The sequence below is a fragment of the Aethalodelphis obliquidens genome, unplaced genomic scaffold (genome assembly GCF_003676395.1).
Source record: "Aethalodelphis obliquidens isolate GAN/ISIS:26980383/991018 unplaced genomic scaffold, ASM367639v1 scaffold6, whole genome shotgun sequence".
Classification (NCBI taxonomy): Eukaryota; Metazoa; Chordata; class Mammalia; order Artiodactyla; family Delphinidae; genus Aethalodelphis; species Aethalodelphis obliquidens.
In genome coordinates this window covers 33418243-33441992 of record NW_020837950.1, presented here as the reverse complement: position 1 = coordinate 33441992, position 23750 = coordinate 33418243, and the positions used below count along the sequence as shown (strand labels likewise).

Below are 23750 nucleotides of genomic sequence, written 5' to 3'. Positions count from 1 at the left end.
CACCAGCACACTGTGAGATGCTCTGTGAACGTTGATTGGATTGATCTAGATTGAACTGAATTCAGTTGAAAAGTGAGTTAAGGCTACAGGAAAATAAGCACAAGCTGAGAGGAGAAAAAAATGTCTGCCTAGAAAAGACAGAATAAGACCTTGCCCTCGGCATGAGTGGCAGGTGTAAATGGAACCCGACTTTTTTACTTTAAGCCAATACTTCCTTCAGCATATTTTTCTACCCACTTTTTTTTTTTTTGCTACTGTCTCTAAAATAAGTGTGAAAATGATGAGTGAAATAGGCAATAACAAGCTTTAGTAACATCTGAGGTCTGAATGCTCTAGGAGACAATTTCAAAGGTTTTATTCTCTCTGTGAAGAAGAGTAAATCCAGGAAGATATAGACTATAATAAGTTAGCTAAGATGAAAAATAATGAAGAAAAAATCAAATATTGCAGAACAGAAAAAATACAGTGATACTTTAATAATATAAGAAACTTTGCCATCGAACACTAAAGGGAATTTAAGGAAGTTATGAATGACACAGAAAAAGCAAATATGAACACCCGTAAATTGTGTCAACACTTGGTCAAGTTAAGACAGAAAAGTAAGAACACATCTACCTCTTTTGGAGGTCAAAAAATTTACCCATTTCTAAGCTTTTTGATGGAGATTGTACCAATCCAAAGAAAAATGAATGAGAAAAGCCCTTTAAGAAGTCATCACTTACATGCACCCCAATATTCATAACAGCATTATTTACAATAGCCAAGAAATGGACACAACCTAAGTGTCCATTGACAGATGAATAGATAAAGAAGATGTGGTATATATATACAATGGAATAGTACTCAGCCATAAAAAAGAATGAAATAATGTCATTTATAGCAACATGGATGGACCTACAGATTATCATACTAAGTGAAGTAAGTCAGAGAAAGATAAACATCATGCAATATCACTTATATGTGAAATCTAAAAAAAGATACAAATGAAGTTATTTACAAAACAGAAACAGACTCACAGACATAGAAAATAAACTTATGGTTACCAAAAGGGAAAGGGAGGGGAGGGATAAATTAGAAGTTTGGGATTAGCAGATGCACACCTCTATACATAAAATAGATAAACAATAAGGTCCTACTATATAGCACAGGGAACTATATTCAATATTTTGTAATAAACTATAATGGAAAAATTCTGAGAAAAGAATATATGTATATATATAACTGAATCAATTTGCTGTACACCAGAAACTAACACAACATTGTAAATCAACTATACTTCAGTAAAAATAAAGTTATCCCTTGTATACAAATAAATGAACATATCCACAGGCTGACATCCCAGAAATTAAGATTATAAGGACTGCTATTCTAGTCCAGCCTTTTAGAAGACCTCAGAGGGGAGTGTGGGAAGATTACCTTCAAGTCAGATAGTCAGGGCCTTCTTACACAAGACAGTGGGTTGTTCTGTGGTGTTAGGCTAGGAGTGAACTAATGAAAGAATTCAGCTTCTATGACCTATGTGCCAGTTCAAGTTCAAATACAGTCATGCCATTTTTCTTTCTTCCAATTAGTTCTCAGGATCCCATTCTTTTTATTATCAGGTAGACTAGTCAAGATCTAAATCCTCCCCTCCATGAATGATCTAAGAATTCTAGGGGCATTCTTGGTTCAAATGGGGTCATGTCTACTTCTATCCCAGGCAGAAAGTGAAAAACAAAAGTTTTGTCCACTAGTCTTCTTGCTTTAGCTGCCACCAAATTGCCACACTCTAATTGTGCAGAATCTAGTAGATGCTTGTCCATTTGTAGGAGATGCTCTCACTAACCCCGGTACTACCGCCTTACTAAGTTTTAATATAATGACCCTCTTAATTCTCCACTGTTCCCCAAAGGAGAGCTGTGATGACAGAATCACTGAAGACAGACGAACTTTCAGCTTCATCCATGTACTCCACCAAAACCAGCCACCCCCAAATCCTTTAATGCTTTTGGCCCAGACTCCCAAGCACCTCCCTCTCAATTCCATTCTGTGGTCCACAGTATTTGTTCTTCACAGCAGGCTTTGGACCAAACCAACCCTGTCGTCCATGACTAATTTCTTTAAGTTTACATCATGGAAAGAAGGGGCTGGGTCCTTGGTTCCTTCCTTTCCAGAAGGCCCTGGATGCTTTAAGTAAATAACCTCAACCCCTCTCCAGCCAAGGGTCCCTGAAAGGAAAACCTTCATCAAACCACTACCAAGTGCTTCCCTTTATGCGGAGAGTCACCTGAGTAACCTCTCTCCATATCAAGTACCCCCTTCCAGGTGACTTGTATCTCTACTTGTATGTAAGGTATAGAGTGGCTGACATTACTTTTTAAGCTCCACCTCATGAGGCACAAGATGAGAGAATATTAAGAACGGTGAGAAAACTTAGAAATAATCAAGGACAACCAATTTATCTTTTTATATCTTTATTGGAGTATAATTGCTTTACAATGTTGTGTTAGTTTCTGCTGTACAACAAAGTGAATCAACTATATGTATACATATATCCCCATATCCTCTCCCTCTTGAGCCTCTCTCCCACCCTCCCTATCCCACCCCTCTAGGTCATCACAAAGCATCGAGCTGATCTCCCTGTGCTATGCAGCAGGTTCCCACTAGCCATCCATTTTACATTCGGTAGTGTATAAATGTCAGTGCTACTCTCTCACTTTGTCCTAGCTTCCTCTTCCCCCCCACCCTGTGTCCTCAAGTCTGTTCTCTACCTCTGCGTCTTTATTCCTGCCCTGCCACTAGGTTCATCAGTACTGTTTTTTTTAGATTCCATATATGTGTGTTAGCATACAGTATTTGTTTTTCTCTTTCTGACTTACTTTACTCTCTATGACAGACTCTAGGTCCATCCACCTCTTTACAAATAACTCAATTTCATTCCTTTTTATAGCTGAGTAATATAAGGACAACCATTTTATTTTGAGGATGAGGAAACTCTCTCTGATTAAGGTCCTACTCTACTTTAGCAAAAGCTGTGCCTCACTTGTGTGCTCAAGGCATTATTTTTATGACTCTATGTTCGAACTCAGATTTTTGACAGCCAATAAATTCAAAAGACTATGTCCTCCAGATGGGAGGGTGGATAGCTAAGGCAAAATAAAGCCCACGAATATTCTTGGTCAAATTTGTGATTCGCGCCCATTTCCCCAACTGGAAATATCTCTTTCAATTTGCATTCTTAATAGCTTGAGAAGAATGGTGGGGAAAGCAAGATAAAAACAAAATTTTTCAGTCACTCAGTTTCCATAAACACCATCATGAATTACATACTGCTCTTGTAAGGATATACATGAAGTTCGTATCAAAAGGACAAAAAGAAATTGATAGCACTGAAGATGAGTTGTCATAGGGTCTGGAGAACCATTCTGCCTTTTGAGTTGTGGTCCATTCTCTATATGAACAAAGACATATTAGTCTTCTGAAAATATCCAATCATTTATCCATTCAGAGAACAAAGAAAACAGCAGAACAGTATTCATCACCCTCTTTCATTTTGTAGCACATAGGATGAGGGACCATTTTCCTGCCGTATTTACCCAGAATAGGGACATCTTTCCTTGTTATCTCATGAGACACAATCCCACTTCCAGAATCTGAAGATTCTACATTGAAAATGCTCAAAAAGGGCATAACTTTTTTCTCTAAGTTAACAACTAATTTCCAGTCAGTGAGTAATTTTTTTCCTGAAACATCCACTCAGTGGAAAACAAATGAAGAGGGGAAAAAATTAAGTAAACAAATCTGAAAACGAGGCCACAACACACAGAGATGGAGGTGCCTCTACAGCTAACGGTCAAGAAAAGCAGGCACTTTCAGGTTTAACTCAAACAAAATCGAGGTTTTTAACTGGCCCTGATTGAGCCTCACCCAATGAATGACTTTCAGTGCCTCTGACTCTTTGGGACTAACGGAGAGAATTATTTTTAGCACAACTATTTGGAAACCTCTGAGAACTTGGATCTGTTTTTCTGTCTGGTACCAAAGCAAGATTTCCTCTGAGCTCTCATGAAAGATCCTCAGTCTCTTGTGGATTTAGAATTCTGGAGCAACCCACCATCCCAGAGCAAGGTATGGTGTTTACTCTTTTTTTAGAATTTTGGCAGATGTGGCTGCAATGTCCTATTTCATTACGGTAGCTTTTGAGTTTATTAAACAGATGGCTCTGGAAGAAGAATCCATGAAACTGAAGACCTGGGTTCAAATCTCTGGTCTGACACTAGCTTTGTGACCATAAACAAGTTACCTGACTAATCTGGACATTGGTTCCCTGTCCGACCTACCACAAAAGGGTCCTTGGGAAGATGATACAGGCTTAACGTTGCTCTGTAGATGACAAAATATTTGATAGATGTTAGAACAGATTACTGTTGTGCCATCGTAGCCTTTTACATACAGCAGATGGAGCTTTATAAATTATGAACTGTTTATAAGAATAAATATTGATGAATATTTTCCTTCATTCAACTTTTGTTGAGCCTCTACTGTAGATCAGTCTTTGTCCTAAATGTTTGTGATAGAGTTTGCATTTTGGTGGAGAAAAAGCAATAGTTAGCCATAACACAATGTGGTTGTGTGGCTATGCTGGGTGGAGTAGAGACAGGAGAAGGAAGGGACTTCATGGCCAACAGAAGAAGCTGTTCTGAGGAGGAGAACCAGGGCCCCAAAGGGAGAGCTGAGGAAGAACAAACAGAAGGCACTGGGGTGTGAGCAGCTCAGGTCTGATCCCGTCTTGCTCACAGTGCACTCCTAGTGCAGCCAGAGGAGGACAAACCCTGCTGTTGTGAAATCCCTTCCCCTGCAGGCCAAGGATTTGTCTCGTTTTGGCCTCCATGGTTACCTATCCTCCTCCTAATGAATTCCAAGCAAAACACATTTTCAACTTGAATTAGTAATTGAGCCCTTTGCCATGAAGTAATGTTACAGTTTCCCTCACATGATGTCAGGGAAAACCCAAGTGTTTAGAGACAAAAGAGCTCAGTTCAAATCCTGCCTGGGCCATTTTTAGGGCTGTGTGGACTTGAACCCTCAGACTTTCCATTTTATTATTTGTAAAGTGAAGATAATAGCACCAACTTCATAAAAGTGGTGTGGGGATTGAGTAAATTGTGTCTTGAAAGCACAGTAATAAGAGTACTAGTAGGTTCCATACATCCCAATTAATCTTTTTTTTTTTTTTTTTTTTTTTTTTGTGGTACGCGGGCCTCTCACTGTTGTGGCCTCTCGCGTTGCGGAGCACAGGCTCCGGACGTGCAGGCTCCGCGGCCATGGCTCACGGGCCTAGCCGCTCTGCGGCATGTGGGATCTTCCCGGACCGGGGGCACGAACCCGTGTCCCCTGCATCGGCAGGCGGACTCTCAACCACTGTGCCACCAGGGAAGCCCCTAATCTTTTTTTACTTAGTTTTTTTGTGGTAAAATATACACAACATAAAACTTGCCAGAGTATAGAGTTCTACGGCATTAGGTACATTCACAACGCTGTACAACCATCACCACCATCCATCTCCAGAACTCTTCATCTTCCCCAACTGAAACTCTGTCTTCATTAAACACTCACTCGTCATTTCCCCCTCCCTCCAGCCCTTGGTAATCACCATTCTATTTTCTGTCTTTACAATTTTGATTATTCTAGACACATCATATAAGTAGAATCATACAATATTTGTCCTTTTGTGACTGGGTTATTTCACTTGGCATCAAAGTCTTCAAGATTCACCCATGTTGTAATATGTGTCAAAAATATCTTCCTTTAAAAGCTGAATAATATTCCATTGTGTGTATGTGCCACATTTTGTTTAACCATTCATCTGTTGATGGACACTTGAGTTGCTTCCACCTTTTGGCTATGGTGAATAATGCTGCTGTGAATATGGGTATATAAACATGTTTGAGCCCCTGCTTTCACTTCTTTTGGGTATATCCAGAAATGGAATTACTGGATTATATGATAATTCTATATTAAATTTTTTGAGTAATCACCATACTGTTTTGTACAGCAGCTGGACAATTTTACACGTCTACCACCTACATTTTAAATTTTTTTCCAGCTTTATTGTGATCATTAACATATAACATTGTGTAAGTTTAGGGTATATGACATGAAGATTTGGTACGCATATGTATTGCAAAATGATTAACACAATAAGATTAGTTGACACATCCATCACCTCAGGTAATTATTATTTTTTGTGTGTAGTGAGAACATTTGAGATCAACTCTCTCAGCAACTTTCAAGTGTATGATCCAGTATTGTTAATTATAGACACCACGTTATACATTAGATCCTCAAAACGTATTCATCTCATAGCTGGAAGATCCTTTGTTTGTACCCTTCGGCCAACAACTCTTTGTTTCCTCCACACTTCAGCCCCCGGTAACCACAATTCTACTTTGTTTCTGTGAGTTAAGCTTTTAAAATTTCACATATAATCAAGATAATTTGTCTTTCTCTGTCTGATTTATTTCACTTAGCATAATGCCTTCAAGGTTCATCCATGTTGTCACAAATGACAGAATTCCTTCTTTTTTGTGGCTGAATAATATTCCATTGTATATTTTATACACACACAGACACACACACGCACGCACACACACACACACACACACACACATATATATCACATTTTCTTTATCCATTCATCTGTTGTTGGAAATTTAGGTTTCTCCCACGTCTTGGCTATTGTGAACAATGCTGCTATGAACATTGGGGTGCATGTACCTTTTCGAATTAGAGTTTTCATGGGAATACAGACATCTCTTCAAGGTAATGATTTTCATTTCCTTCAGATAAATACTACCCAAAAGTGATATTGCTGGATCACATGGTACTTCTATTTTTAATCTCTTGAGGAATCTCCATATTGTTTTCCCTAGAGGCTGTACCAGTTTATATTCTCACCAACAGTGTACAGTATTCCTTTTCTCCATGTTCCCACCAACACTTGTTATCTCTGGTCTTTTTATGATGGCCATTCTAACAGGTGTGAGGTGATAGCTTATTGGGTTTTTTTTTCATTTTCAATTTCCTGATAATAAGTGATGTTGAGCATCTTTTCATGTACCTGCTGTCCATTCATATGTCCTCTTTGGAAAAATGTCTATTCAGATTCTTTACCCATTTTTAATTGGATTATTTGGATTTTAGTATTGAGTTATATGAGTTCTTTATGTATTTTGGATATTAACCTCTTCTCAGATACATGAGTGGCAAATTTTATCCCCCATAGGTTGCCTATTCATTTTGTTGATCATTTTTTTTGCTGTGCAGCTTTTTAGTTTGGTGTAGTCCCACTTGTTTATTTTTGCTTTTGTTGCTTAGGCTTTTGGTGTCATATTCAAAAAACTGTTGCCAAGACCAGTGTCAAGTGCTTTCTCCCTGTGTGTTCTTCCAGAGGTTTTATGATTTTAGGGCTTACATTTAAGTCCTTAACCCATTTTGAGTTATATTTTTGAGTGGTGTGACATAGGGTTCCAATTGCTTTTTTTTTTTTTTGCATGTGAATATCTAGTTTTTTCCAACACCATTTATTTATTGAAGAGACTATATTTTGCCTGGTGAGTATTCTTGGCTCCCTTGTCAAGTATTAGTTGACCATGTATGCATGGGCTTATTTTATTTTATAATAAAGAAAAAACATGTTATTTACTGAAAGCTCTCAAACTGTGGGCACACTTTCTAGAAGTTAAATCTTTGCACTGATTTATTCAGTATTTCTCCAAGTATTTTCCATAGCTAGTTTAGCAAAAACTAAGGGTTTTATGACTTAAAATATTTACAAACACTATATACTACATTCCTGCCTTACAGATTCAAAATATACATTAACATGAAGGCTTTGAAATCTATAGTACCACAAAGTATTATAATTTTTTAAATGGGTATTTAAAAAAATTAAAGATCTGTTACTTTGTAATCCTTACAGAAAAATAGGATAGAGAATCATTTACAACTAACATCCAGGACAGATCTGTTCAAATGAACAATATTTCCAGAGCTTTGATTTTCTAACTCCAAAGGAGCACACCAGTGGAAAAAAATAATACATTTTAGCACATATTCTGCATAAATTTACATAATTCAATGTAATATTTCAAAGTATTTTGTATGAGGAGTGACTGCTAATGTGTATGTTTCTTTTTGTAGTTTTAAAAATGTTCTAAAATTAGATTATGGTGTACATTGAATTGTATACTTAAATTGGTCAGTTTTATGGTGTGTAAATTAAATCTCAAAAAGCTGTTTAAAAGTATTGTAATGTGTATAGAGCCATGACTCACATAGTTCATTCCCAGTCAGAATAACCAAATTCATCACAAACCAGTGGGGCAGTAGTTGAAGGATGGACTTTTTAATACAAGGTGTTGAAAATATAAAGTTGGATCCCTACCTCACACATTTTAATCAGAAAGACTCCAATGGCTCAAATTTTAAAGGTGAAAAAATGAAAATAAAATTGAAAGAAAAGTGGGAGAATTCTTTTTATTATCTTGAAGTGGGGAAGACCTTCTAAACACAAGAAATTGAACCCCCAAAAGTGTCTTCAAGATAAAAAGGTTTTTTAAAATACATGAATGAAGTGAAAAAACAAACTGGGAAAAGCTATTTGCTGCTCATGTCATAAACCACATGCAAAGAATATACATATAAATATCTATCGCACTATTGTTTGTAATATCACAAGAATAAAAATGTCCCAAGTATCCATCAATAAGTGACTTGTTAAATATAATAGATTCTTACGATGGATATTCCACAGCAACTAAAAAAAGAATGAGGCAGCTCTATCTATATACTGATATCTCCAAGCTAAGTAGAAAAGCAAGGTGCAGGAATTTGCATACAGTATGCCTACAGGCGGAAGGACCCACAAGAAACTAGCAAAAGTGATTGCCTCTAGAGAGGGAACCTACATGTCTGGGAGACTGAGAGGAAAGAGAAGAGATTTCCTTTTCATTGCACATCTTTTTTTAATTTTATGAAGGTGCATGTTTTATCTATATAAAAATAAATATTTTAAATACTTTAGACTATACAAAGTTAAAACAACTTAAATCCTTTATCTGTATTTCTCAAACAGATACTGCAAAAGGGACCCATAGACCCCAGGAATATTTCTTTAAATTCTCTCTTTCCTCCTTCTTTTGTAATATTCTCATATTCCATAATTTCTATCTAGTCTTTTTCCCACAAAAATCACACCTTCCCCGCCCCCAAAATCTCCTTTGCCCTCAGCCTGAGTTTTTTGTGCTAAGCACTATTCTACGTGGTTGGAGACATCAATGGCTAACACAAAGATCCCTGCCCTCATGAAGCTTACATTCTATCAGATAGAGATATTTACAAATTTAAAAGCGTAATAAAATTAACAATAATCTAGTAAATTAGAGGATGATGAGTACAATGGAGAATAGAAAAAAACAGAACAGAAAGAGGGCACATCATGGATAGGAGAAGGTCGTTTGCAATGTTAGATGAAGAGGTGAAGGTTGGCTTTAATGAAATGGTAGCGTTTGAACAAAAGCAGAAGCAGATGAGGGAGGGAGACATATAGGCATCTTGGAGAAGAGAGCTCCAGACAGAGGGAAGAGACAGTGTGAAGGCCCTAAGGCAGAGCGTATCTGGCATCTTCGAGAAACATCAAGGAGTCCAGTGTGACAGATGATGAGGAAGTGGGAAGAGAGTAGAAGAAGATGAAGTCAGGGAGGTAAGAAAGGTGGGCAACCAATCAAGTAGGGCCTTGTAGACCATGTACCATGAGGCTTTTGACTTTTAAATGAAATGAAGAACCATTACAAGATAATGCCACTGTAGTTTTCCATTATAACCCACACCCCTTTGTCATCCTGACGATTTGAGTCCCAAGCCTCAACCCAAGCCACTCACCATCATGTCATCATCACAGGTCAGGTGCCACAACACCTCATCCCTCAATTCTGATGAGGATTATTAATGGATAACCATTCTGAGTGCCTTTCAAAGTATTCTAACTAGGAATGCTTTCAGCATTTAAACTACTGTGCAGACAATATTCTAGTGCATTTGTCAAAGAATTGCAAACCATTTGTTCAATGAATATCTTTGTTTCAGTTGTTTTAATTTATTCTTTCTTTGAGTACCTTTGCCTGGCTCTTGGAAATATTAACATCCTTCTTCCAAGCACATCTTTAAAATTTTTGCATCCTCTATCCATCATAACCTCAACTCTGACCACACGCTCTTTCATAGACTGATCCCCAACTATTGTCATGTGTGTTCTCAGCATCTCCACCAGTGTCTGAGATGCCACTGCCCAAAGCACCTTTTCACCAGATCGTTTCAAGTCCCTTTTAGGACCAGCTCCTGGCTTCAGCTACAACATCGCATTCCATTTCTGGTTAAAAGCCTCCTTATAAGTATCTGTTCTCCTCTTTTAAATCCCTTCTCAAAGCTTCCTCTAATCAGTTTTTTGCAAGGTGGAAGATCTAGCAATTTAATCATTCTGTCTTGTTTTAACTGACAGGGGTTTGAATAAAAGATTCTTTCCATTTTCTTTCATCTGAGGCACCTTTGGAAGGGCTGGAATGTTTATCAGATCTGCTGGGCTTTTCAGAACGTGCCTTAATCCCAGATGAGTAATAAGATAAATAATTTTGAGTTTGTGTTCTATAAGCAGACAGGCATAGAAAAATGTTCCCTTTGATTTTTTTCGGTGGGGGGGTAAGGGCACTGGTAACATGGAGATGTGGTCAAGGATACAGAGCCTATATTTGGATAAGTTGCTTCAGTTTTTCACTAATTAGATTTCTAGGAATCAGACTTATTTTGAACTACGTGTGCACACTATGTTTTTCTCAGTTTGTCATTCCTATGCTTTGGCAAATTTCTGGATCTAATTCCAAGATGTTACAATTTCCTCATGGGTGCTATAAAAGTGGTACAGTGTGCTGGTTAATTTTCTGATGTGGCTGTCAAAAAAAAAGAAACTCTATCCAATTGCTTTTCCCACATGTTATGATTATCTCCTTTTGTCAAGTATACACCAGGCATATACATTAAGCATTGTACAGATTTCTTTTTTTTATTTTATTGATGTATAGTTGATTTACAATGTTGTGTTAATGTCTTCTATACAACAAAGTGACATATATATACATTCTTCTTCACATTCTTTTCCATAATGGTTTGTCAAAGGATACTGAGTATAGTTCCCTGTGCTATACAGTAGGACCTTGTTATTTATCCATCCTATATATAATAGTTTGCCTCTGTTAATCCCAAACTGCTAATCCTTCCCTCCCCTACACCCTCTCCCTTGGCAGTCACAAGTCTGTCCTCTATATCTGTGAGTCTGTTTTCGTTCTGTAGATATGTTGATTTGTATCATATTTTAGATTCAACATATAAGTGATATCATATGGTATTTGATATGGTATCATATCTTTCTCTTTCTGACTTACTTTGCATAGTATGATAATCTCTAGGTCCATCCATGTTGCTGCAAATGTCATTATTTCATTCTTTTTTATGGCTAGTATTTCACTGTGTATGTGTGTGTGTGTATGCATATATATATATACCACATATTCTTTATCCATTCATCTGTTGATAGACTTTTAGGTTGTTTCCACAGATTTCTTATTAAAGCATAGGTCCAACCATGCAATAACTGCTCATTTATACCACCCCAGAATCACATGTATACTCCCACCCAAGATGCTGATAGCTCTAAGACATTAGCCTAGAAAATCAAGTGTGCCAAGCCTACACTACACACCTCTCAGCCTATATGCCAAATATGATGCTAATAAATGATCCATCATCCTCAGTGGCCAGGCTTTGTGGAGGGAAAAACCAAATCCCATTAGATCAGAGCTGAAGAGATCTGTTGCCTGCTTCACTCAAACCATGTGGCAACATGTGTGATTTAATTTCACTCAGCTCTTTAATTGAGCCCCAGTGCTAACAGCTTAATGGGACAGTAGGGCATTATATCCTGCAGATTTTAAATTAAAGTTTGAGACAACTCCACTCAGGACATGCACAGTACTCCAATTAACACTAATCGGCATTACACATGATTATCAAATGAAAAACATGATTTTCCTGAAAATGTCACTTCCTTTCTCTTGCTTTAAAAAGCCTATAAATTCTAAGAAAACGACTGTGGAAGCATGCAAAGATTAGATATAAAGATGTCTATCTATCATGGTGTTTATACTAGCAGAAAACTGGAAGCAAATGTCTATAATGGGGAATGTTGTACATAAAGGATAGTAGAGGCAAATGCAACAATTTTTTAATGTTATGAATAATTTTTGACATGGAAAGATGCTCACAATATATTGTTAAGTGAAAAAAAGTTAAAGACTTGCAGGAATGTCATAACATCACTTTTCTTCATAGCATAGAAAGAAAACACCAGAAGGATGTATACGTCAAAATGTAAAGAGTAATTATCTGTGAGTGGTGAGAATAACTTTAATGTTTATCTTATTCATTTGCATCTCTAATTTTCCTTTTAAAAATGTGTACTTTTGCAAAAGCAAAACACTGTTTTTCAAAGTCCACCATTGATTCCTGCAGAAAAGAAAATGCAAATGCAACAAAGTGATTTATTCTGGAATTTTTTTAAATCTTCACTGACTTCATCTCCACCAACCCTTGTGTGGGGCACTGAGAACTCTCTATCAAGAAAGTGCTAATAATTTTCAATGGAATTATTAGGGCAAACAGGGTATTTAGACACACATGGAGAGGTGAGCCCTGGGGTGAATTTTTGCAAATGTCCATTCTCATGTTCAGTTATGCCAAAAACCCCACCTAAGAGGGTGCATTTATGTCCGTGTGTTTCTCTTCCAGAGCCAAAGATGTTTGTCTTGCTCTATGTTACAAGTTTTGCCATTTGTGCGAGTGGACAACCTCGGGGTAATCAGTTCAAAGGAGACAGCTACTCCCCAAGATATATCTGTAGCATTCCTGGCTTACCTGGACCTCCAGGCCCCCCTGGAGCAAATGGTTCCCCTGGGCCCCATGGTCGGATCGGCCTTCCAGGACGAGATGGTAGAGACGGCAGGAAAGGAGAGAAAGGTGAAAAGGGGGCTGCAGGTAATGAATGAAGTTCCATTAAAAAAAACCCTCTGTCACCCCCACCTGAAAATCACTCCCTTGTTTTGTTGCTTTTTCTAATGAGAATTGCCCTTTAAATCCCTTCTCAACTTCACCTTCATTAATCGTAACAATTTACTGAGTCCTCACTATGCTTCAGATACTGCTCTAAACCCTCTACCTGCATTCTCATTGCATCGTAATGACAACTCTTTCAAGGGGACGTGATCACGTTTTATACATGAGAACACAGAGCGGTAGCATGATTAAATGAATTGCTGAAGATGGAAGTGCATGTCTAGTGACTGGCAGAGCTGGAGTCATCTAGAACATCTGATGTCCGTGACCTCTGGGCTGGTACAGCCAGCGGGCAATGGCTGCGTGTGAGACAGCATGGATGGATAGACAGATGGATGGGGAGGAGACAGAGAGATGAAGGAGAGGCAGGAACTAGGAGCCAAAAGCACAGGGGCCATCCTGCTCTGCACTCATATCCTTAACAAAGACACAAAAGGCTTACTTGTCACAAAGGAAATGACAATAATACTGTATAGCCTACCTTTCCTAGTTCAACACTCTCCCACCTGTCCTGTAGGAAATATAGATGTCGTATTGCTCTTTACAGCAACACAATTGTGTCCTACTCTTTCAGTAATTTTCACTTTTTTCCCCACAAATAAGTTGGCCCATGAAGCTTGCCAGATTCTGCAATCCTTCAAAGTAAACTGAATTGAAACTCTAGTAAGGCTGAGTTAACCCTAAAAGAGGAAAATTTGGATGGAATCAATCTTTGAAAACAAGTTTCTGAGTGTAAAATGTGGAACAAAAGACAGGAAGAAAAAGTCAGTAGATCTAAGAAATACATCTCTATCTAGTCATTGCACGTGATTTACTGGTATTATATGAAACAATATCATAATATATATTCAGAAGATTAGATACCAATTCATTGCTGAATTTATCATGCAGAAAATATTTGGCAAATAAGAAGCTACTGAATCTATGACCCTTAATCAACACTAGATAAAGTATCTTTAGGTAAATTTTCAACATCAGATAAAGAACTTTTCATTTGGAGCTTACATTTCATCTTTCAAAGGCTCTATTTGGTAGCACATATGAACACTCTTACTGCTGTATCATGATCATGAATACGTTTGAAATCCTATAATAATAACACCAGGATCATAGTTAGATATTACTGGCCCTTTTAGTTTATTTTGTCTAGAAGCAATAATGTAGGAGTCACAAACATTCACTGGAGTCAGAAAGACATGACATCTTCAATTAATTACTAACAGAATCCTTGAGAAGAAAACCTCTTTGAGCCTCGGTTTCCTTATTTGTAAGTTGGGGGTAGTAAGTGTCATTGTGAAATTAAGGAAGATAATACATGCAAAGTACTCAATAGAATAAGTGCCATGTAGTAAGCATTCCGTAAATGTTTGCTGTTATTATTTATTACACTGTGATCTGCAAATATTAGTCTCAGCTAAGTTTGTGAATATCCAAAGCCATATGATAAACTAGAAATGAGCTATCCATTTCATGAGGTAGTTCTAGTGTTATTTAAAGATATGTATATGGATACGTATTCAGAGCAAATTGAATGTTTGTAACTGCTACAATTTTAACCATATATGAGATCAGCTATCCCCCATATTCATCAATCCATTCACTCATCCATCCATTCATGCATTTTTCATTCAACAAATATTTTTGTGCACCTCTTGCTCTCCAGTATTGTTCTAAACCAGTGTTTCTCAACCTCCACACTGATGATATTTGGGTCCAAATAATTATTAACTGTGGGACGGCTATCTGGTGCATTGAATGACATTTAGCAGCATCCCATTTGATGTCAGTGACATCTCCCACCAACTGTGACAACCAAAATGTCTTATGGCATTGCCAACTTTCCCTTGTTGGGCAGTGTTTAATTGCCCCCAGTTGAGAACACTGTTCTAGGGAATGCAAACATGAACAAGACATTGTCCCTGACTTGATAAGCAAACATTTGGGTGGGGGAGGCCAATATGGAAACACATGATTACAATATGTCACTATCATCATCATCATCATCACCATCATCACCATTAATTAAGAACTTACTGTGTGTCAGCAATTTTACATTTAGTACTTAATTTCAGCCATAACCTTATTAGCTAAAATTATAATCAATAATAATAATAATGTTACAAATGACAAAATTGAGATTCAAAAGTAAAAAAGACTTTCCCAACCTTAGTTATTTAAATTCAATATATATTGATACATATACACAAGTAAGGATATACAACAGCTAAGAAAGGTAAGAATGCCTTTGTGGTCAATGAAGAGAAGCACACCTCATTTACAAACAATAAGAACAGAGTCCTGTGGCTTTGACAATTAGCTTTTAATGTGGCTGGAACTGGACGCAACTTGGTTGGAAGCTTCTGCTTCCTGTTTCCCCTTTAATACCATATATGTCTTCTCATTCGTCCCTACCACATCCACCTCAACCCCCTGGCAAGGTCAAGTATATGTCTTCTCCAACTTCCCTCCTCTAAATTACAAATACAGAGTTTATTATACTGAATTATCAATTCTCTGTAAAAATATCTGTCTCCCTCATGGGTCTATAGCAATTATTGTGGTGGCATATTTTTAAAATTTAATTTAATGTGAAAGCACATCCATATAAATATCTTCAAATAACACTAGAACCACCTCATGAACAGATTATTCTACTTCATTATATGGCTTTGGATATTCATTAACTTAGCTATGGCCCATATTTGCAGATCACAACATAATATGTCATAACAGCTAACTTGAGGGTAGGACAGGTGTCATTCATGTCAATGGCATTCAGCCCTTGGAACAGTGCCTGGCATGTAGTGGATGACCAATCAGTATTAGATGGTTTAGATAAATGTATGCATGCACACATACATATATGACGGATGGATGGATGGATGGAAAAAAGAAATGGCACTGAAGAAAAAAATCCTTGTAAGCTTGTTTTGTGGAGAACTGAGAAGAAATTCTTTCTCTCTAAGCTTCAGTATCTAAGCATAGACTAACACTCCATAATTCTCCTCTCTACCCAGCATATGTCTGACTGAATAGGGAGGGGGAATGATTTATCCCTTCATTCCATTCTTCATTAATTGGCTTTTATCACAAGGGTAAATCCTTCATGCAAACAGAAAGAATTACTGTAAATTATTACCACTAGTCCCTGATTATCTAACTCTCAGCAGTTCAAAATATTAAATAGCTATAGAGATCCAAGTGTTGAGATTATAAAGATCTTTTCACAGCTAGCATTGTAAAATTGCATCTTAGTATTTACGGTTTGGTCTCAAAGAATTTTCAAGAGGATGAAACCTCAAGCAATCTAGTCCAACACCTTCATTTCAAGAACTGGAAACTAAAGTCAGAGAGGTAAAGCCCCTTCTTCACAGTCACCTAACTAATCCAGGGCTGAATTAGGGCTTGTCAAGTCTACTGAGTCACTGTTTACTACTTTCCCAATGGCTTTAGAGTGAACTTAGATCCAATTTCTTCATAGTACAAATGGGGCATTTGAAACTAAGACAATAAGTGACTTGCCCAAAGTTATAGAGGCAAAGAAATTTCAGTGCATAATGAAATTTAATGGCAGAAATTGTTACTGATGCCAAAATGTTTTTTTATTGACACATCAGTCACTGGTGAAGACAGCAAAAGTTAGCTCCTATTGAAAATAAAATAACAATGTATAAGTTGTAGTCCTTGATTCAAAAGTTAATTTAATAGTAAAATAGTATTCATATTTCATTTCTACCAAAAAGAAACAAACACTGAAAGATTAGACTATTATGTCCTTATTTCCAGAAATAAATACCAGTTTGTTTTGGCTGGGGCTAGTGGAATTTCGACTTAATAACAAAAGTCATCTAGAGCTGGAGGATGGTCCTATGACCAGTAACAATGCTGATCCTAGTCACCAAAAACGGGTTACATTCATTATTAGCATTTTCTATGCATCATAAATTATTACACAACCTCTTTCTAAAATTACTGAAACAAAATACTTGATGTTTTAAGAGTAAAGCTTTAATTCTCCTGAAACTTGTATTATCCAGAACACTTCATTGCTAAATTTGCCAAATAACTGAAAAATGATCAAATTCATACATTGATGTATGTGTAATATTCAAATAAATGATATCAAAGCACTATCAAGATAAAAGGTTTCGCTTAATAAAAGTTCCTGAGAACAAATACATAGTTAAGAGTAAAAGTACACAATATAACAACAATAGGCTTTCCCTGACTACAAAAGTGCATTACAAATTACCAATCATTTGGATACTTTTCAAGACAATATTTATGGAATGGATTTGGCCATAAAATTGAATGACATTTTTTATGCTTTTAAGTCACTGTTATTACATATAAGGTTTAAAAATTAAATAGATTTTGCTTATCACTTTCAACCCATGGTCACAATTTCTCTACATTTAGCCTATGGTTGACCTATAGATATAAATATCTGAACAAACAGAAAATATTCCAGTATGATGATTTTGAATTTGTTGAAATCCTTTCACAGCCCTTATGTATTTTCTACAAATATGGAGACCCAGAGAAAGTAAAGGACTTGCCTAAAATAATACAACCATTTAGATGTAGAGCCAAAAAGAATTAAAGGTTTTTTATTTCAGCCCCAAAAGTAAGAGGCATTTTGATGAAGGAGAAACATCATTAGGCTAAGACTTGGATTCCAGTCCTAGTCTTGCTACTGAAGCAAGTTTCTTCACCCTTCTGGGATTCAGTTTTCTCCTTCAAAAATGAACTCCTGCACAGTGGTGGCAGTCACTGTTGTTTGGTTATCATGACATATTGAAGAGCCCTTACTGTGGTGCACTTTACAAATGACACTCTGGCCACTGCCCCAGATGTTCAGATGCCAGAGTCAGGCAGGCATGAGTTCAGATCACAGCTCCATCACTCCCTAGCTCTGTTTCCTTGAGCAAACTAATTTCTCCATGGCTCAGTTTTCTCATCTACGGCGGAAGTAATAATAATTCTTAGTTCATAAAGTTGTGCAGGGCTTAAAGAAGATAATGCATGCACCTAAAGCATTGACCCTGATACATTGTAAATGTTCAATAAATATGAGCTAATCTCACTTTAACTTTTTATTGGGTTGGCCAAAAAGTTCGTTCGGGTTTTTCCAAACCCAAACAAAACTTTCTGGCCAACCCAATATTAATAATCCTGATAGAAGTAGAATGGTGCATAAGACTAAGTAGCCTCTAAGGATTCATCTTGTTCTGTCTTCCCCCATGACCTCACTCTGGGGAATAATATCATGCTCCTTGAATTCCTCCTATAGAGATAACTATCTATATGTGTCTAATTTAGCAGCAGGTAATCTGTCATCAAAATGACGGTTACTTATTTTAAATTAATCAGGTTTTAAATGATTTCTTACATATTCAGGAAAATTTTCTTGACATTTTGATGAAATTTTTCTATTTCCATTTTAGTGCATCAGTGATTTATTTAAATATTAATTATGTAGTAGTATACTGTTGAAAGTTGACTGAGAAAAACAATTTAGGGTATGTGGGCATGTTGTTTGTGACTCTATATTTACAGAAACTGTTAATTAAACTATAAACTCTTTTTGAAGGTTTGAGAGGTAAGACTGGACCACTGGGCCTTGCTGGAGAGAAAGGGGACCAAGGAGAGACTGGGAAGAAAGGACCCATGGGACCTGAGGGAGAAAAAGGAGAAGTAGGTCCTGTTGGGCCTCCTGGACCAAAGGGAGACAGAGGAGAGCAAGGGGACCCAGGGCTGCCTGGTGTTTGTAGATGTGGAAGCATCGTGCTCAAATCTGCCTTTTCTGTTGGCATCACAACAAGCTACCCAGAAGAAAGATTACCAATTATATTTAACAAGGTCCTCTTCAATGAAGGAGAGCACTACAACCCTGCAACAGGGAAGTTCATCTGTGCTTTCCCAGGAATCTATTACTTTTCTTATGATATCACATTGGCAAATAAGCATCTGGCAATTGGGCTAGTACACAATGGGCAGTACCGGATAAAGACCTTTGACGCCAACACAGGAAACCATGACGTGGCTTCAGGGTCCACAGTCATCTATCTGCAGCCAGAAGATGAAGTCTGGCTGGAGATCTTCTTCACTGACCAGAATGGCCTCTTCTCGGACCCAGGTTGGGCAGACAGTTTGTTCTCTGGATTTCTCCTATATGTTGACACAGATTATCTAGACTCCATATCAGAAGATGATGAGCTCTGATGAGGACTGCTGGTCTGAATGTCCCAAGATCCTTGTGGCAGACACACTGATTTAATCTGGGGCCCTGGAAGGTGGGACAAGCAGAAATGAGATCCAAAAAGACACCCACTCAGATTCCAGAGAATTTACAGATAGTTCTAGCAGAATTTATTAAAACAGGTTGAACTACCAAACCATTGAAACCACACCAAAATGAATTCTATAAAACAATAACCCCAGATATGTTTTCTCAAAAGTGATGTTCATAAATATTTAAACAAATTAAAGACAATGTTACAAATTTTCTATTAAATTCCCTGAGTGCTAAAACCAGCTGGCAATGATATTATATCATTAAATCTTCATACAATTACATTTTTGCCTGTTACTTAAGAGAGTCATAACATCCCAAAGTCCTTGACAATTCTCAAAAAGTAAAAACCCAAAGGTAAGAGAAGCCAAGTAATTTCAAGCAAGCTAAAGAGAAGTGATTATTTTACTATATTATTCATTCCTTCATGCTTGTATATATTCACTCAACAACTCTTTAATGAGCCCATATGAGCCAGACACTCTGATGCTGGGTCAGATTTAATGATTTAAAACAATATCTGTACCTTCATACAGGCTAATGTGTGATGAGCACACTCTCACAGTTCAGTGTGATGAGCACCACGGCAAATAAAGTGACTGGATGCTGGAGGCATCTGTTCCTGGGGGTGGGAGGCAGAGAAGATTTTACACATGGAAGGATATTATGTGTGCTAAGTGTATATTATTAAGTAGGTGGGAGGTATGCAAATAAAACAAGGAATTCAGAAGCTGCATTCTCCCCATCTCATCCTCAAACACCATCAGGAATGGGTGAAAAATCTAGAGATACCCTGGGAGGGGTAATGGAAATGAAGAGAAACAAGTAACAGAGACCAGTCAGTAGATCATTCTCCTAAATTCTTTATTGTGATGGTTACCCAGGACATATATTTGTCCTCTTAGCTTTCTCACAGATAAGAGCACTACTTTACATTATAGTCAGACATTATTTCTCATGGATTTCCCAAGTATTAAATTCAAATAAAGCAAAGCATATGACCATTGATTTATGAATAAGTTGATGGGAGGAGTGAACAGGAGGAGAAGAGGGTGTGACCAAATATCTAAGCAAATAGCTGTCTCTTCAAAGTTTCACACATACCTTAGTTCCACTTTCTCTTAGTGTCAACATCTTGTTCACGACTGAACTGCAATTCCTCAGTTAATCTCACCCATAATACTCTCACCCACACTCCCTTGGCTGATAGTAATGGTGTTCTCTTGCTCCTCCTTTTTGGCGTCATCTGACCCTCCTTCCATGTATTCCTATCTTTACTCTTTCATTTAATAAATATCATTTAACGCCTCTTATGTGTGAATCATCACATTGGGTTCTGTGAAGGCAGAGCAACATCAAGATGAATATAGAGCAGCCCCTGCCATCAACTTTCTAAGGACATAAGAAAGGAAATGACATGCACACAAACACAAATACCTAGAATTCTGGAAATAAACATGCTGAAATATGCTAAGTGCTAAACTGGAGATAAAGACAAAATATTTTAGAAGGAATGCTGAGGGAAACATGTTAACTCCAAAACTGGGATGTAAGAGAAAACAACTAGGGAAATCTCTACCCCCTTGGCCTGAAGTGACAGATAAGAAGTGGAGTGGCCAAAATGGAGAAAGGGCACGTCCAACAGAGGGAACAATGGGGACAAAGCATGAAAGTGAGAGCAGAGACCAAAAAGAAGAATCCATAGGTCATATTTCAAAAGTCTCAATTGTCTACCTGAGGATTGGGGAGTTTATTCATAAGAAAGTGTGAAACCCCTGTGTGTTCCAGAGCTGGGTGCTACTATTATCAAGGGTGAAATTTACAATGATCAAGCAGCTGTACATAAGGGCAATACTTCCTTCTCCCATCTTGCAGATCTATCTTGCTTTCATCATCTTCCTCTGCCTACCATGCATTAACCACTTGTTTCTCTCCTCCTGAGTCAGGACATGTATCTGGGAGACCAAGGTCAATAAAGATTAGACAAAGAAGAGAGAGAAGAGGTGTTTGAGATAGTCACCTACCTCTAAATAGCATCTGAACCTGGAATTCCAAACTATAAAGTATTTTAAAAAACAGCCAACGGAAGAAGCTAATGTGGGGAACAACAAAATATGGGCCCTTTGAAAACTATGGGATTTGCTGGAGAAACTGAAAATGGAGAATTCATTGCAGACAGTCAAAACCCATAAGAATATTATGTAATTTAAATTTTCTTATGATCATGAACCTTTAATGCATTCATTTTTGGATGTTGTTTACTTACTTATCTCTTAAAAGTTTTTCATTACAAAACCTACTTTCAGATCCAAAAGGATTTAAAGCCACTTACAAAGATTGATAAAATACAGAAAGAACACATTAGTCAAAAACACATGAGCACAAAAAAAAAAACCAGTTAGCAGAAGGAAAGAAATCATAAAGATCAGACCAGAAATAAATGAAAAAGAAATGAAGGAAACGATAGCAAATATCAATAAAACTAAAAGCTGGTTCTTTGAGGAGAAAAACAAAATTGATAAACCATTAGCCAGACTCATCAAGAAAAAAAGGGAGAAGACTCAAATCAACAGAATTAGAAATGAAAAAGGAAAAGTAACAACTGAAACTTTAGAAATACAAAGGATCATGAGAGATTACTACAAGCAACTCTATGCCAATAAAATGGACAACCTGGAAGAAATGGACAAATTCTTAAAAAAGCAAAACCTTCCGAGACTGAACCAGGAAGAAATAGAAAATATAAACAGACCAATCACAAGCAATGAAATTGAAACTGTGATTAAAAATCTTCCAACAAACAGAAGTCCAGGACGAGATGGCTTCACAGGCGAATTCTATCAAACATTTACAGAACCTGTTCGTCTCAAACTCTTCCAAAATATAGCAGAGGGAGGAACACTCACAAACTCATTCTACAAGGCCACCATCACCCTGATACCAAAACCAGACAAAGATGCCACAAAAAAAGAAAACTACAGGCCAACATCACTGATGAACATAGATGCAAAAATCCTCAACAAAATACTAGCAAACAGAATCCAAGAACACATTAAAAGGATCATATGCCATGATCAAGTGGGGTTTATCCCAGGAATGCAAGGATTCTTCAATATATGCAAATCAATCAAGGTAATACACCATATTAAAAAACTGAAGGGGAAAACCCATATGATCATCTCAATAGATGCACAAAAAGCTTTTGACAGAATTCAACACCCATTTATGATTAAAAAAACCTCCAGAAAGTAGGCATAGAGGGAACTTACCTCAACATAACAAAGGCCATATATGACAAACCCACAGCCAACATCGTTCTCAATGGTGAAATACTGAAACCATTTCCTCTAAGATCCGGAACGAGACAAGCTTGCTCACTCTCACCACTATTATTCAGCATAGTTTTGGAAGTTTTAGCCACAAAAATCAGAGAAGAAAAAGAAATAAAAGGAATCCAAATCAGAAAAGAAGAAGTAAAACTGTCACTGTTTGTAGATGACATGATACTATACATAGGGAATCCTAAAGATGCTACCAGAAAACTACTAGAGCTAATCAATGAATTTGGTAAAGTAGCAGGATACAAAATTAATGCACAAAAATCTCTTGCATTCCTATACACTAATCTTGAAAAATCTGAAAGAGAAATTATGGAAACACTCCCATTTATTATTGCAACAAAAAGAATAAAATACCTAGGAATAAATCTACCTAAGGAGACAAAATACCTGTATGCAGAAAACTATAAGACACTCATGAAAGAAATTGAACATGATACACACAGATGGAGAGATATACCATGTTCTTGGATTGGAAAATTCAACATTGTGAAAATGACTATACTACCCAAAGCAATCTACAGATTCAATGCAATCCCTATCGAACTACCAATGGCATTTTCTACAGAACTAGAACAAAAAGTTTCACAATTTGTATGGAAACACAAAAGCCAAAGCAATATTGAGAAAGAAAAACGGAGCTGGAGGAATCAGGTTCCCTGACTTCAGACTATACTACAAAGCTACAGTAATCAAGACAGTACGGTACTGGCACAAAAACAGAAATATAGATCAATGGAACAGGAAAGAAAGCCCAGAGATAAACCCACGCACATATGGTCACCTTATCTTTGATAAAGGAGGCAAGAAATTACAATGGAGAAAAGACAGCCTCTTCAATAAGTGATGCTGGGAGAACTGGACAGCTACATGTAAAAGAATGAAATTAGAACACTCCCTAACACCATACACAAAAA

General features: G+C 37.1%; 1 protein-coding gene and 1 long non-coding RNA gene across 5 annotated transcripts in view; one reads left to right on the top strand and one right to left on the bottom strand.

Moving 5' to 3' along the window:
• Positions 1–21902, top strand: part of C1QTNF7 (C1q and TNF related 7) — a 126601-nt gene extending 104699 nt beyond the window's left edge. The window contains exons 1-3 of one of the 3 annotated variants that reach the window (XM_027103332.1): positions 3820–4107; positions 12877–13122; positions 18794–21902. In XM_027103332.1, the coding sequence (XP_026959133.1) occupies positions 12885–13122; positions 18794–19425 (870 nt within the window). In that variant the 5' untranslated portion in view covers positions 3820–4107; positions 12877–12884 and the 3' untranslated portion in view covers positions 19426–21902. Of the gene's footprint in view, positions 1–3819; positions 4108–6693; positions 6802–12876; positions 13123–18793 lie in introns of those variants that run through there. The other 2 variants (XM_027103330.1, XM_027103331.1) reach the window with 2 other exon arrangements.
• LOC113618934 (uncharacterized) overlaps positions 19378–23750 on the bottom strand; it is a 180923-nt gene continuing 176550 nt past the window's right edge. For both annotated transcript variants that reach the window (XR_003432203.1, XR_003432202.1), the window contains 2 exons: positions 20022–20117; positions 19378–19489 (listed from right to left, as the gene is read on the bottom strand). This is a non-coding gene — a long non-coding RNA (uncharacterized LOC113618934). The remainder of the gene's footprint in view (positions 19490–20021; positions 20118–23750) is intronic.